The sequence below is a fragment of the Bacillus rossius genome, chromosome 7 (assembly GCF_032445375.1).
Source record: "Bacillus rossius redtenbacheri isolate Brsri chromosome 7, Brsri_v3, whole genome shotgun sequence".
Taxonomy (NCBI): domain Eukaryota; kingdom Metazoa; phylum Arthropoda; class Insecta; order Phasmatodea; family Bacillidae; genus Bacillus; species Bacillus rossius.
Window position 1 is genome coordinate 17,895,259 of NC_086335.1, and position 14,968 is coordinate 17,910,226.

At 47.4% G+C, this 14,968-nt stretch overlaps 1 protein-coding gene across 1 annotated transcript in view; it reads left to right on the top strand.

Annotated features, from left to right (window-relative positions):
- LOC134534409 (basic salivary proline-rich protein 2-like) overlaps positions 1-9,502 on the top strand; it is a 62,891-nt gene extending 53,389 nt beyond the window's left edge. The window contains exons 4-5 of the mRNA XM_063372874.1: positions 1,748-1,873; positions 9,402-9,502. Of these exons, the coding sequence (XP_063228944.1) occupies positions 1,748-1,873; positions 9,402-9,502 (227 nt within the window). The remainder of the gene's footprint in view (positions 1-1,747; positions 1,874-9,401) is intronic.
- Positions 9,503-14,968: the final 5,466 nt, after the last annotated feature.

The window sequence follows — 14,968 nt, forward strand, 5'->3', positions numbered from 1 at the left end:
ATGTTTAAGACTACACAAAATTATTATCTTTGAAAGATTTGTGCAATGTGAGTGCATAACTTGATGTAAGTTTTTGGACATACGCCATTGCTAAGCACATGTATGTCTGTAGAAGAAAACTACAAAAAACCAAAAGACAAAATACACAAAAAAAAGCAAAACATTTTTGTTGTCAACAGGATATATACACCACATTATATTCCATAACAGGAATATGGTCAACAAACTAAGAAAAACAAAGAAAAATGGACAAAGAGAACGAGCACAACAATATTGAACCCCAGAAAAAATTTAGCACAACAGTGGAGATGAGACAAAAACACACCAAAACGAGAAGACGAAACAAACACAGTAGTTTTCCAAAACAGTAACAAGCGACGTTTCGGGAACTGCTATCTGCTGCCGTCCTCAGGCTGAGACGCACATGGTACGAAAACACAGGTGTGACTGAGTAGGGGCTGGAAAATTGAGGGTACATCAAGTCACGAAATTATTGTCTGTGCTGACCGGCGAAATTTATCGTGTCAAGCGGCGTGTGAGTTAGTCCGTTTTTATCCGAATCCGAGCGCTCTGCATTCCACATGACGCAGTGCGCAGTAGCGCGAAAATTCCAAACCGCTAATGCCTGCCCCCTGAGGTTAAGGTATGCTCGTAGAAAGCATTTACAGACATATTTCTGTCGTTTGAGCAAAAACAAATATATACAGTAAAATACTTAGTGTCATAAAATTGGTTTAAAAATGTTTCAGGTTAATATTTTAATTATGCCATAGAACTATAACTTCTAACGTGTGCGCGAACTTTATACTATTGACGGTTTTGGGAATTTTAACAAAGTTTAATAAAATTCCTTGTCGAAAATCACGTCTAAAGCGGGGTTTTATCGCAGTCATTTCTAATAGTTCAAAATTTCCGGGTGTTTCGTGCTGCTAATTTTTACCTGCGTCTGATGGTGTCAAGCAGCGTTTACGATTCAGGCAGCGAATTATAGCGGCGAACGCAGAATGTATGCGTGTGAATCACATCCTAAAATGTTTTGTATTTGAAAAGCGACTATTTTATTTATCCGTTTATTTATCACGCTCGGCATTATTTTGAAGAATTCTACGTTACATTTTGAGTCCAATTTTCGTATAATAAGTAAATATGCAGCATGAACAACTTGTCACCGAGGTTAGATGTTTATCCATCACTGGCGAGTACTAAAATAAATGCTCATATATATTATATTGTTATAACTAGAGACCAGAAAAATTCGCGGATTCTTTTCGCGATATGCTGGAATGCAAATAATTGTACCTTTATGCAACTTCTGGTATTGTTTCACTGTTAACCTGGAGGACTGTGGGCCAACTATAGACCCTCAGTCAAAGCAGTATCGAATCACGAGTCTCACAGTTGAGACGCCTCAGAAGTCAGTAGCCAATGAACATGTGACGTTTGCCCGAGTGTGCACAGGATCGTGGAGTCTATCCTGGAGGTCGTTGAAAACGCGAATTCTTCCAGTCCCTAGTTATAACTCTTAATTTGTAAATGATTTTAGTTTTGGAAATGAAGCTCCCTTCCAGCCTGCAATGTAAGTCGAGGCGATGAGGGACTGCTGTCGGAGTGTCGAGGCACAGACGGCCACGTGGAGGCGCTGAAGAAGTAGCCTCGCCTGACGAGCTATCTGCCGCGAGCATCAGCCGTCGGCGCGGCGCTGGCATTCAGCTGTCAGGAGTGATAAACTGCGCGGCGGCGCGATAAGGCAGCCACAGCCGCAGGAAGCGCCACTTCCTCCCGCCACAGGAGCCACACACGAGCCACAGCAGCGAGCACGTGGGTCAGTCTGCTGGTCGCACCGTCTGCCGCGCCTTCCACCTCCAAGGCGCTGGTGCCACTTCCGTGTTCAGCAGAGTTTTCTCCGGGTGCTGCTGTTTTATCAACCCACAACCATACTCCTGTCATAATTTCTCAAAACAAATTCGAAGAAAGTAATATATATAAATTTTTGGTCAATTTAATTATATTTTTTTTTGTGAAACATGACTTGTCCAATTTCTCTATGCATATATGAAACGACATAAAACGATCTACAGGAAGCTATAGACTTAAAAAATAACGAATGCAACTGTTATCTACAATTAAAAAAAAACATATTTTGGCGAACGTCCGCGCAACCACATTAAGGATTAATGTCAGGACATAAACCACAAGCGTGTGAACTCGTTTCACTTGTAAAATTTCCTTTAATTGGCAGATGAATAGAAGTCGGAAATGATATTAATAAACAATGTACCTTCCCAACAATATTGTTTACATTTGGACATATTTAACAATTCTTTACCTGCTTGGATATCAAAAGTCCTTACTGAACATTTGAATGTTTTACGTCGCCCGGCTATGCCTGGAGACTTGGTTGCAGCGGGACCTCCAAGATGGCGGTCTGCTCCGAGTCACGCGGGAGGCGACTGGGTGTCCTCAGAGGTCGGGACTGGCCACACTCGGCGCCACGCCCGGCTATGCCTGGAGACTTGATTACAGCGGGATGTCCAAGATGGCGGTCTGCTCCGAGCCACACGGGAGGCGACTGGGTGTCCTCAGATGTCGGGACTGGCCACACTCGGCGCCACGCCCGGCTATGCCTGGAGACTTGATTACAGCGGGATGTCCAAGATGGCGGTCTGCTCCGAGCCACACGGGAGGCGACTGGGTGTCCTCAGATGTCGGGACTGGCCACACTCGGCGCCACGCCCGGCTATGCCTGGAGACTTGATTACAGCGGGATGTCCAAGATGGCGGTCTGCTCCGAGCCACACGGGAGGCGACTGGGTGTCCTCAGATGTCGGGACTGGCCACACTCGGCGCCACGCCCGGCTATGCCTGGAGACTTGATTACAGCGGGATGTCCAAGATGGCGGTCTGCTCCGAGCCACACGGGAGGCGACTGGGTGTCCTCAGAGGTCGGGACTGGCCACACTCGGCGCCACGCCCGGCTATGCCTGGAGACTTGATTACAGCGGGATGTCCAAGATGGCGGTCTGCTCCGAGCCACACGGGAGGCGACTGGGTGTCCTCAGAGGTCGGGACTGGCCACACTCGGCGCCACGCCCGGCTATGCCTGGAGACTTGATTACAGCGGGATGTCCAAGATGGCGGTCTGCTCCGAGCCACACGGGAGGCGACTGGGTGTCCTCAGATGTCGGGACTGGCCACACTCGGCGCCACGCCCGGCTATGCCTGGAGACTTGATTACAGCGGGATGTCCAAGATGGCGGTCTGCTCCGAGCCACGCGGGAGGCGACTGGGTGTCCTCAGATGTCGGGACTGGCCACACTCGGCGCCACGCCCGGCTATGCCTGGAGACTTGATTACAGCGGGATGTCCAAGATGGCGGTCTGCTCCGAGCCACACGGGAGGCGACTGGGTGTCCTCAGAGGATGGGACTGGCCACACTCGGCGCCACGCCCGGCTATGCCTGGAGACTTGATTACAGCGGGATGTCCAAGATGGCGGTCTGCTCCGAGCCACACGGGAGGCGACTGGGTGTCCTCAGATGTCGGGACTGGCCACACTCGGCGCCACGCCCGGCTATGCCTGGAGACTTGATTACAGCGGGATGTCCAAGATGGCGGTCTGCTCCGAGCCACACGGGAGGCGACTGGGTGTCCTCAGATGTCGGGACTGGCCACACTCGGCGCCACGCCCGGCTATGCCTGGAGACTTGATTACAGCGGGATGTCCAAGATGGCGGTCTGCTCCGAGCCACACGGGAGGCGACTGGGTGTCCTCAGATGTCGGGACTGGCCACACTCGGCGCCACGCCCGGCTATGCCTGGAGACTTGATTACAGCGGGATGTCCAAGATGGCGGTCTGCTCCGAGCCACACGGGAGGCGACTGGGTGTCCTCAGATGTCGGGACTGGCCACACTCGGCGCCACGCCGGGCTATGCCTGGAGACTTGATTACAGCGGGATGTCCAAGATGGCGGTCTGCTCCGAGCCACGCGGGAGGCGACTGGGTGTCCTCAGATGTCGGGACTGGCCACACTCGGCGCCACGCCCGGCTATGCCTGGAGACTTGATTACAGCGGGATGTCCAAGATGGCGGTCTGCTCCGAGCCACGCGGGAGGCGACTGGGTGTCCTCAGAGGATGGGACTGGCCACACTCGGCGCCACGCCCGGCTATGCCTGGAGACTTGATTACAGCGGGATGTCCAAGATGGCGGTCTGCTCCGAGCCACACGGGAGGCGACTGGGTGTCCTCAGATGTCGGGACTGGCCACACTCGGCGCCACGCCCGGCTATGCCTGGAGACTTGATTACAGCGGGATGTCCAAGATGGCGGTCTGCTCCGAGCCACACGGGAGGCGACTGGGTGTCCTCAAATGTCGGGACTGGCCACACTCGGCGCCACGCCCGGCTATGCCTGGAGACTTGATTACAGCGGGATGTCCAAGATGGCGGTCTGCTCCGAGCCACACGGGAGGCGACTGGGTGTCCTCAGATGTCGGGACTGGCCACACTCGGCGCCACGCCCGGCTATGCCTGGAGACTTGATTACAGCGGGATGTCCAAGATGGCGGTCTGCTCCGAGCCACACGGGAGGCGACTGGGTGTCCTCAGATGTCGGGACTGGCCACACTCGGCGCCACGCCCGGCTATGCCTGGAGACTTGATTACAGCGGGATGTCCAAGATGGCGGTCTGCTCCGAGCCACACGGGAGGCGACTGGGTGTCCTCAGAGGATGGGACTGGCCACACTCGGCGCCACGCCCGGCTATGCCTGGAGACTTGATTACAGCGGGATGTCCAAGATGGCGGTCTGCTCCGAGCCACACGGGAGGCGACTGGGTGTCCTCAATGTCGGGACTGGCCACACTCGGCGCCACGCCCGGCTATGCCTGGAGACTTGATTACAGCGGGATGTCCAAGATGGCGGTCTGCTCCGAGCCACACGGGAGGCGACTGGGTGTCCTCAGATGTCGGGACTGGCCACACTCGGCGCCACGCCCGGCTATGCCTGGAGACTTGATTACAGCGGGATGTCCAAGATGGCGGTCTGCTCCGAGCCACACGGGAGGCGACTGGGTGTCCTCAGATGTCGGGACTGGCCACACTCGGCGCCACGCCCGGCTATGCCTGGAGACTTGATTACAGCGGGATGTCCAAGATGGCGGTCTTCTCCGAGCCACACGGGAGGCGACTGGGTGTCCTCAGATGTCGGGACTGGCCACACTCGGCGCCACGCCCGGCTATGCCTGGAGACTTGGTTACAGCGGGATGTCCAAGATGGCGGTCTGCTCCGAGCCACACGGGAGGCGACTGGGTGTCCTCAGATGTCTGGACTGGCCACACTCGGCGCCACGTCCGGCTATGCCTGGAGACTTGATTACAGCGGGATGTCCAAGATGGCGGTCTGCTCCGAGCCACACGGGAGGCGACTGGGTGTCCTAAGATGTCGGGACTGGCCACACTCGGCGCCACGCCCGGCTATGCCTGGAGACTTGAATACAGCGGGATGTCCAAGATGGCGGTCTGCTCCGAGCCACACGGGAGGCGACTGGGTGTCCTCAGATGTCGGGACTGGCCACACTCGGCGCCACGTCCGGCTATGCCTGGAGACTTGATTACAGCGGGATGTCCAAGATGGCGGTCTGCTCCGAGCCACACGGGAGGCGACTGGGTGTCCTCAGATGTCGGGACTGGCCACACTCGGCGCCACGCCCGGCTATGCCTGGAGACTTGGTTGCAGCGGGATGTCCAAGATGGCGGTCTGCTCCGAGCCACACGGGAGGCGACTGGGTGTCCTCAGATGTCGGGACTGGCCACACTCGGCGCCACGCCCGGCTATGCCTGGAGACTTGTTTACAGCGGGATGTCCAAGATGGCGGTCTGCTCCGAGCCACGCGGGAGGCGACTGGGTGCCTCAGAGGTCGGGACTGGCCACACTCGGCGCGTCAGGCCCTCTGCGCCCGGCTCGTCACAGCAGCGACGGCCCGGCCAATTGGGCGCGACAACCCCCTGCATTATACATGGCGCCGCTGATTGTCCGCCGCGCCTGGCTGCCTGTTGTGACTGATCCCCTGTCCGGCGAGGTTACTGCAGCTGTTCATGCTCCAGGGGATTCTTTCTGGAGCCGTGCCAAACAGCGGTGATGACCAGCCTCACTACTTTCAGGGGTCAGATTTCATTTTTGAAAGTGTTACCAGGGCCAGGCACCAATTAAATTATTAATAGGTGTATTATAAAAAAATGTATTATTTTTACGTATAAAAACCCATAGAAATAATTTGTGGCATGAAATAAGGAACAGGGAAATAAAAATTGGTTGTCTGTAAAGTCGGTTTACGGACGATAGTTTAAAGTGACGTCATAACAAAACATTTATGTAATGATTGCATACTTTTACGAATAAAATTGAATAAGTTTTATTGAATTAGCACTATATTGTATGGATACAAAGAAGAGTGAAATGAAATCAACAATTTAATTGAAAAATTTACTTTTATTTTCACTCATTAATTCAAATATGTTTATTCCTTTAACGAAGAGATTATTTTAACTATAACATTTATACATGTTTTCTATTTAACTTCTTCCAATCTGTGTTATTCTGTTAAGGTTAGGACGATGATAGGAAAAGTAGGAAACGAATAGGAGTGTTTCAAGTTTAATGTGCCTCGAAAAAGACAAATAGATTATTGTTCCAATCGAGTGGAAGAGAGATAGATGCGGCGCAAGCGTACAATGAGTTTAACGGGACACAGCGTTACGAGACAATGTGCGTTACGGGACACTTTTTCGTGCTTGCAGCCGGCGTTCATCGATTTATTAGACGTTGTCACGTCCAAAAAAAAGACTGCTATTCCATTACTATTTGTGTGTTGAAAGATTGTTTAAACGATGCTGTGGGCTGTCACTGGCCAATAGTATCAGCACCGTTCCGCCGCACACATGGACCGTACTATCAGAGCCTCGTACTGACAGCTACTCCCGGACAACAGCTACTAAGTGTGATTAGCACTTAACATTGTCCCAGAGAATTCGCTCTGATCGGGGCATGCCAACTTTTAAATGTTATTACTTTCACTGTCTTGCCGCCAAGACGAAACATGAACAAAACCTGGTTCCACGACTAAAATAGAAGCAGCAAATTAGCGATGTAATTCCACGCCTGGCTGACGGTATTTCGCGAGCTCTGATTATGTAGCACAGGAGCAATAAGGACGACAATACTTCACTCATTAAACACTTCCTCACCTCTACACGGTAGGTAATGAACTGGTATGAGATAGTTGTCTTCTTGCCTCTTCTCTTTGGATGTTGTAATGCCAATCAGTGCCATATGTATGGTGTGGTGATAAATAATAAAGAATTTTCAGGTTTTTAAAATTAGTTTTTCATAATTATGTATATAAACTCCTTAAATACACAAACATTATAAGAAGCTAACTGTGTTATTTACTGTAAATTATTGCATTTTTATTTCTCGAAATTAAAGAAATAATAGACATAGCAAAAATATATTTTTTATTTCTAATAATTTTTAATTTTGACATGATCGTCTCATTAGCGAGAATAATTAGGCTGGAAAGGTTATTAATTTTTTTACAACTTCAAATAAACTTTATTTGCAAATACTTTGATATTCCAACTGGCTTTCCACAAAAATATAACACATTAAATATCAAGAATTGTTATATATTGTATTATATAAGTTGTTACTTAAGGTTTGTATATTTTAACTACGATTTTACACAAAAATAGCTTTAATTTTACCTACGGTGTATACGTCGTACAGTTATACTCAGAGAGCTGAATAGGGCCAATTTGTGTATGACATCTTATCTGCTTGCCTGAGAATAGATAATGGGTCAAGATAGACGTCAGGCCCAAACCAACATCTGATCCCATTATTATTGTGGACACAAGCTACTCCTTAATTGTCTCCAAGCTATTGAGCAGAACATAACAATTTTTATTTATATTTTTCTTAGACCTTATGTCTCACCAATAGCGCGCTCTTTACATACAAAGACAGATACACTATACAAACACAATGCAGTATCTGGAGAAAGTATAGTGTGAGTAACCTAAATTGTCTTAACTTTGATAACTCTCCAAAGTAGTAACACTGGTGGTCGTATCCTTCTGCTGATGATGTTGAGTCAACATAGTTGATACAATTTATGTGATCATCAGTGATTGTAAAGCAACTTCATGTGCTGCTTTGCAAGTTTCATTTGGAACTTTGAGAAGTGCAATGTCTGAGCCAGTTTAAATGACGCAGGCTATAATGGCCTTGCTCCAGAGTAGTAAGGGAGGAATTAGGACGGTTTCATGTAAGAGGGAGTAAACGGAGTAGGGAATTTATGACTAGTTTTAAGAAGTTTGGTTTTATTTGTGCCCACACAAATAACTGACAACTGATGACATGAAGGGTCTTATGAAAACGCATATACGTATCATTCTGCAATCTTACCGGTTGTACTTACGGAGTAGTTGGATAAGATACTATTCCTCGTCCCCTGTCCCACCATAGCTTTACTCCCAAATCCAAATGAAAGATTTCATTAAAATGCCGATAATATTAATAATAAGCATACTTGCTACTAGAATAAAAAATACGTTTATGTAGTAGTAATATTTCATACATTATAGCATTTTTGAAGAATTTTACTATAATAAAACACATTTCTCATGTAATAACTTTTGTTGTGGGTGAAATTTTAAGTTGCGCAAATTTGTAGCATTACTTAGTTATTTCATAATTACTTATATTTAGATGGTAACATGAATATACTAAATGTAAAACCTTAACCAGTTTATTTGCAAAAATTCGTGGCGAAAAATGCCAAAATTTTTTTCCTGAAAACGTGACGAGCAAAAGGAGGAAAATATGAGACGTTAGGAATGTACTTCGTCATTGAATATCCCGCAGAGCGCGTGAAACAAAAGCGAGGAATAGTTAATGAGAGAGATTTCATAGGGTCACATATTGACTGAAGTGTATTAAGTCGTAACGACGACTACCCGTGCATAAGGCGAGACCGTGGGATGCTGCGGTGAAATAAAAAAAACCGGCGTACGTTTTCTGCGTACCATTTCTAACAATTTAACGTCCTCCCTCCGTAACGGCGGGAGAAGAATGGTGTGACATCACACCGCGCCCTGGTCCCTCCTGCGGGGACTCGGCGGGCCCGCGGTCCCGATTGAGGTTATTCATGTCTCCGCCGGGACCCGCGGCTTAATGAACACAGGGGCGTTTCCTGTCCGTGCAGAAGGCCCCTCTCTCGCCTTATTGTCGCGTCCCCCCGGGCCGCATTATTCCCGTTTTATAACCCTAGCCGCAGTTGGCGCGCTGTGATTAATGTGCCGGATTCCATTAGGCGATGATGTTTTTGTGTCCGACCGCCAGGCGGCGCGCGCGTCGGGTCGCGTGACTCAGGCGCGGGGGCGACCATCTGCGGTGACAACATGCGGATCACTAGTCGGCCGTGCGACGCCGCGCACACATAGGGGTGTCCTACACCTGTACCTTAACACGGCCAGTCTCTTATTTTCCAGGGAACGAACTGTGGGGTCCTATCCGTGACCTATCTATTGCTCAACTTCCGCGCATGCGCAGAGCTCACTTTTTCGGGGCCATTAACTCGTCTATATTCACTTTCGTGAACATCGTGAGTCGTGCCAAGCGTATTGGTGTGCCAGTACTTTATAGTCGCAAAAATATTGTGGAATTAATTTTATTCACTTTAATGGTCATAGAATAAATATTTGAGACTTAAAAGTACTCGAGAAAATAAGAAAGGCGGTTCTATGGAGCTCCACTCAGACCAAGGCCACAATTTCGTGTCGACAATATTTCAGAAGATGTTTCGGTTGCTGTGCATAATTAAAACCAGGATTACAGACCTACATCCTCAGTCCGATGGCATGCTGGAAACGTTCAACATAACCCTTTAGGAACACCTTGCCAAGGTTGTGGCCGAGCATCAACAGGATTGGGATCAACACATCCAGTTGTTCCTAATGGCATATAGGTCTGCCATCCATGACTCCACTGGGCAGAGCCCTGTGAGTATTGAGTTTGGACAGGAGTTAAGGCTGCCCTGTGATGTCAAGTTCGGTCGTCCTCGCAGGGAGCCGACAACCACCACTGATTATGTGAATCTTCTAGAGGAGCAAATAGTGCTTATACATGAAAAAGCACGCAAAAATCTTCCATAAACGATGAATCGAATGAAAACTAGGTAAGACCTTAAGGCTAATTCAACCGGATTCCAGGTGGACGATAAGTTGTGGCTGTACAACCCTCCACTAAGAAAGGGAAGAAACCCTAAACTTCAAGCAGTGTGGGAAGGCCCGAACGAAGTCTTGTGGTCTACCGGATGCAGAGAGGAAAGAGGGGACGGAGGAAAGTGGTACATTTGGACCGGTTGATGAACTATGCTGGAAGGGATGCGTTACATGTTCGGGACGAACAGGTTGAAGGAGGGGGCAATGTTATGAACGCGTGAGACCAGACCGCGATGCCAGGATCGGAGCTGGCTGGCGGCCCCGCACGACCACTGACGTCAAGTGCCATCCATTGAGGTAAGGCATACCAGGCGTGCCTAGCCGGAGTATAAGAGACATCGTTACCCCTTTCTCCCTCTGCACCCCACACATCGTTCTGCCTAGGCGCCATTATCTGTCGCTGGGCAGTCTGGGGAATTCCGCGGGTACGCCGCAGCGAATAGACACTGCTTTTCTCGACGCTTCGGGCGTCGGGTCGGCACAGGATGACGTGGCTGACCCCCAACTGCGCTTGTTGGTTCTAGAAAGGGCGCCTCACACTATTTAACCTTCGACGCCGGCCTCCGTGGCAGTTCCGAACGGATCCCAAGCGAAGGGAAGTGCAACAGCGGCGACGGGCGACAGGGTCCCACGACGGAGTTGCTCGAGGGATGCTGCGGCGAGAGTTGCGCGAGGAGTGCGGCCCAGCGAGGTGTGCGGTGTGTATAAATTTGAGACACTTAGTAACTTGGGAATAAACATTTATAATTGCGAGAAATTGGTGATAAGGCATTTATGAGTAAGATTTTTTATTATTATTGTAAATATTAGTAATCAATAAAACTTTGAAATTAAAACGTAATTGACCTATCCCTAAGCGACCCTAATAGTTTTACCCCACATAAATAAATCGTAACAATATGTTAATCTATATACAATTTTTTTTGGTAAGCTTGCATCTTTGTAATGCGGTTTTAATACTATAGTAACTCTTTTTGTGTATATAAAATACGTTAATTGAGATTATACTGAGTTTTTCTTACGTACATTGGCTTGCTCTAGTATTAATGACGGTCCCAAGCCCGTGCAACGCAGGGGGAAGCGATTCATGAGAGTAGTATGTAAATGACGGAGCTGGCACTGGCTTCTGGCTGTGGAGCTGTGTGTCCTTTCCGCCATCTTGGATTGTGACGTCACGTCGGCCATCTTGGACGAGCGTAACGGGACACAGCGTAACGGGACACGGTGTAACGGGACATAACGTAACGGGACAAGTAGATCACGGCGGCCATTTTGGATCCGCCATCTTGGATCCGACATCTTGGATGACGTCATTTTGTTTTCTCGAACTTTCCACCATTTTGTTTTCCGCCATCTTGGATTATGACGTCACCGTTGCAATTTCCGTTACGGCCGCCATCTTTAACTTTTTTATTTATTATCCAATTTTAATGACATTTTTTTTAAATTTATAAAAAAAATTAAATTAATAAAATTTTAATAAAATATTTATAAATATTGAACTTTTTAGACACGGAGTTCGGAGTCCTCGGTTCGAACCCGACGAGGTCAAAAAATTAAAAATGGCGACCGATCCTTCCCCCTGTGGTGGCTGCTGACAGACTGCCCCCCAACCACTTTTTTCAAAGCATATATATCGACAGTGAGCATGACGTCATGTCCGCCATCTTGTCTTCGATGTTGGAAACCATCATCATTGTATCGGCGGCGAGAGTGCGCTGACGCCTAGTTAGTTTGATTCTTACCCGCTAGAGTGCAGTAATCATTTATTACTGTGACACCCACCATCTTGAAATTTGGCCGCCATCTTGAAAATCCGTAATTTTAATGCTAGAGATTCGGGAAAAAGTTCAAAATCCATTAAATAAATTTGTAATCTATATACTGATTGATTAGATCGACTAAGGTCCTTGGTTTGATCCCTGGCCGATACAAAACAACTTTAATTTAAAAAAATACTAAAAAAGTGACAGGATTGAGAAAATAAAAAACACCGCAAGTACTTTTAAAAACTTTTATTACATAAATTCAATACACTACTACAAGCACAAAAAATAATACACAGACATAGAACTAAAGTCTTGTGGATTTCTCGATTCAAACAGTCTTCCTATTGTATGGACTAAGTCCTTTACATGTTCGTAAATGTCTATTCAGTCTATCAGGTCGACATATTGGTACACTACAATTTTCACACAAAACCGAATTATCGACTTCATTAAAAGGACAGTGATATATTTCATGTTGTTTAGCACTTCGAATAGTTGTAAATGTTTTGTTACAAAATATACAGCTTGATTCTGATGAATGTACAGCCAGTCTATTACAATTCCTGAGGTGTCGTTTTAATCTTCCATAGTGTATAAACTTGCTTAAACACCTGTTGCACTGATATTTAATACGTTCAGAGTTATTATTACAATTGTGTATTACATAATCACGTAATTTCAAGTTTTTGATCTTCTCACAGTACGTACAGTTGGGCGATGGAACACCGTTGGATGCTCCTTCCTTTATCAATGACACTGGAACTGTTGACAACCATTGTAACACTGCTGTCATGTTAACTTCGGAAGCCTTTGAGGTCTGCTCTGCAGAAGATGTTGCACGCGACGAAATCTCCTGCTGTGCTGAGAGAGCAGGTGTAGCTGTAGACGACGTAGTCATCGTGGTCTGCACTGATGATGGTAGACCTTCGATCCAGGTCGGTGTTGATACTGGTAAAGACACCATCGAGGTCTCAAGAACAGCTAGTTTTTGGTCTATTATTCAAGTCTAACTACCCGATGCGTTCATCACCGCAGCCAGAGACGGACTAAAGTTCATATCACCTGGGGTCTCACTTATATGTTCTCATCAGCTGGTACAACACATGAGTCAAAACAATAACCATGTTCATTATACTTGCACTTAACTGTCTCGGAGCATTTTATATAATGACGATGTAAGCTGTCGAGGCGTGAAATTAGTTTATTACACTTATTGCACTGAAATTGTATTGGTTTCAGTAAATTATTCGGACAACTGCTTCTTTCATGTCTGCGAGCGCTTGAAGTGCTAGTAAATGATGCGCCACAGTATTTGCACTGATGCGAAGTACGCTCTTCATTAATTGAAGTCTCCTCTGCAGTCGGTATCGGGATCTCCGCGACTGTCGACACCGCAGCCACTGAGCTCTCCGCTGTCGTGGTCTCCTCTGCATCTGGTATCGGAATCTCTGACTCCATCATCATTGCTGTCATCGAGGTCCCCGCTGCTGACGGTAAACAGTCTATCCCGGTCGACATTGGAGCAGTAACTAAATCTCACGAAATTGACTGAAGAGAGCAGGCCCGTACTGCACCGCGGCCAGAGGTATATTGAGGGTCCACTCGTCTGAACTTCGCTTATATACCCGCGGTCTACTGGAATACTACATTAGTCAAAATATTGTCTGTAATTAAAATTAATTTTTATTAGGTAGCTAAAAATTGTAGAAATAAAAAAGAAACTCAAGTTCAGGTTTTACACATTTATTTATAAAAAAATTACACAAATGCATGTTAGGTTAAGGAATTAAGCATTTTCGCAAGCAAAGTCTTTAATGCCACACGAACTGCCTCTTCGACTCCGGTTCCAACTGGTTCGCAGGTCACGGGATCAGGAACACAGGTTTCCAGCTGGTCATCTTCTGCGATGTCGTCATCTCGAGCAAGACATGGTCTATGGCGTCTGTGACCACGTCTGCGCCTTGGCTCTACTGCAGTGCTTGTTGGGACAGATTCACTGCCTGAACTTCGACGACGTGACGCACGCCGTTTGGAAGTCTGCGTAGAAGCATCACAGGTAGCAAAAGGTTGCAACACGCTCATGTTTGGTGTTACACGTGCAGACGAGGCAACTACCTCAGCGATGCTAGCAGGAAGGATTGTGTGCGGTCTCATGTGATAGACGGCACAGTTTCCAGGTTCGCAACAATCTAATAGCTGCTGAGTCGGTTCGTAGGACACAGGAAAGTGAGAAAACCGCCAATGCTGAGCATCTCCATCACAGGTTTCTGTATATGTACGTAGATACCCGGAATCCCAGTAGCTGTACTCGACACTGCTGAAGCTAGGTCTTGCGCTCACGTACACGTTAGCAGGATGAAACGTAAACATCTTCTTGCAGGTTGAACGTCAACTGAAGGCATGTACGTAGGTACGTCATTTATATATGCAGGCTCCTACTAACACTGTGTGTGCCATTTCTGCATTAACTGCGAGTTTGTACAGGCACAGACACATTCAAACTTGTCACGTAGCTGCACGTCGTATATTGCACTAAGCTTGCGCAGGGAAGGACAGCCATAGTCGGTCTGTAAGTCTACAATTTCAACTGTTCCGTCGTCACATAGATCTCGTAGCCATTTTTTCTGTTCAGGTCCGGCAACGTATATTGTTTCGTTTTGAACTAGTAAATCTTGAAGTGTGTTTTTCACTTGGTGGTATGGGATTTTTCCTTCGTCCCACTCTAGTCCGTGATAATATTTGCATAGCCATTCGTTCGAGCGTTTACTTTTTTCGTCTAGTAGTTTCCAAGGATACGGAGGTCGGAAGCTGCGGGTTCGAGTCTTGTCTCCAGAGGTGACTGCAATTTCTTTGAGAACAAAGCCGTTTTGGCTCTGAAAACCTTGCAGGTTGCAGTACATCTTGTCGCTAGCAATGC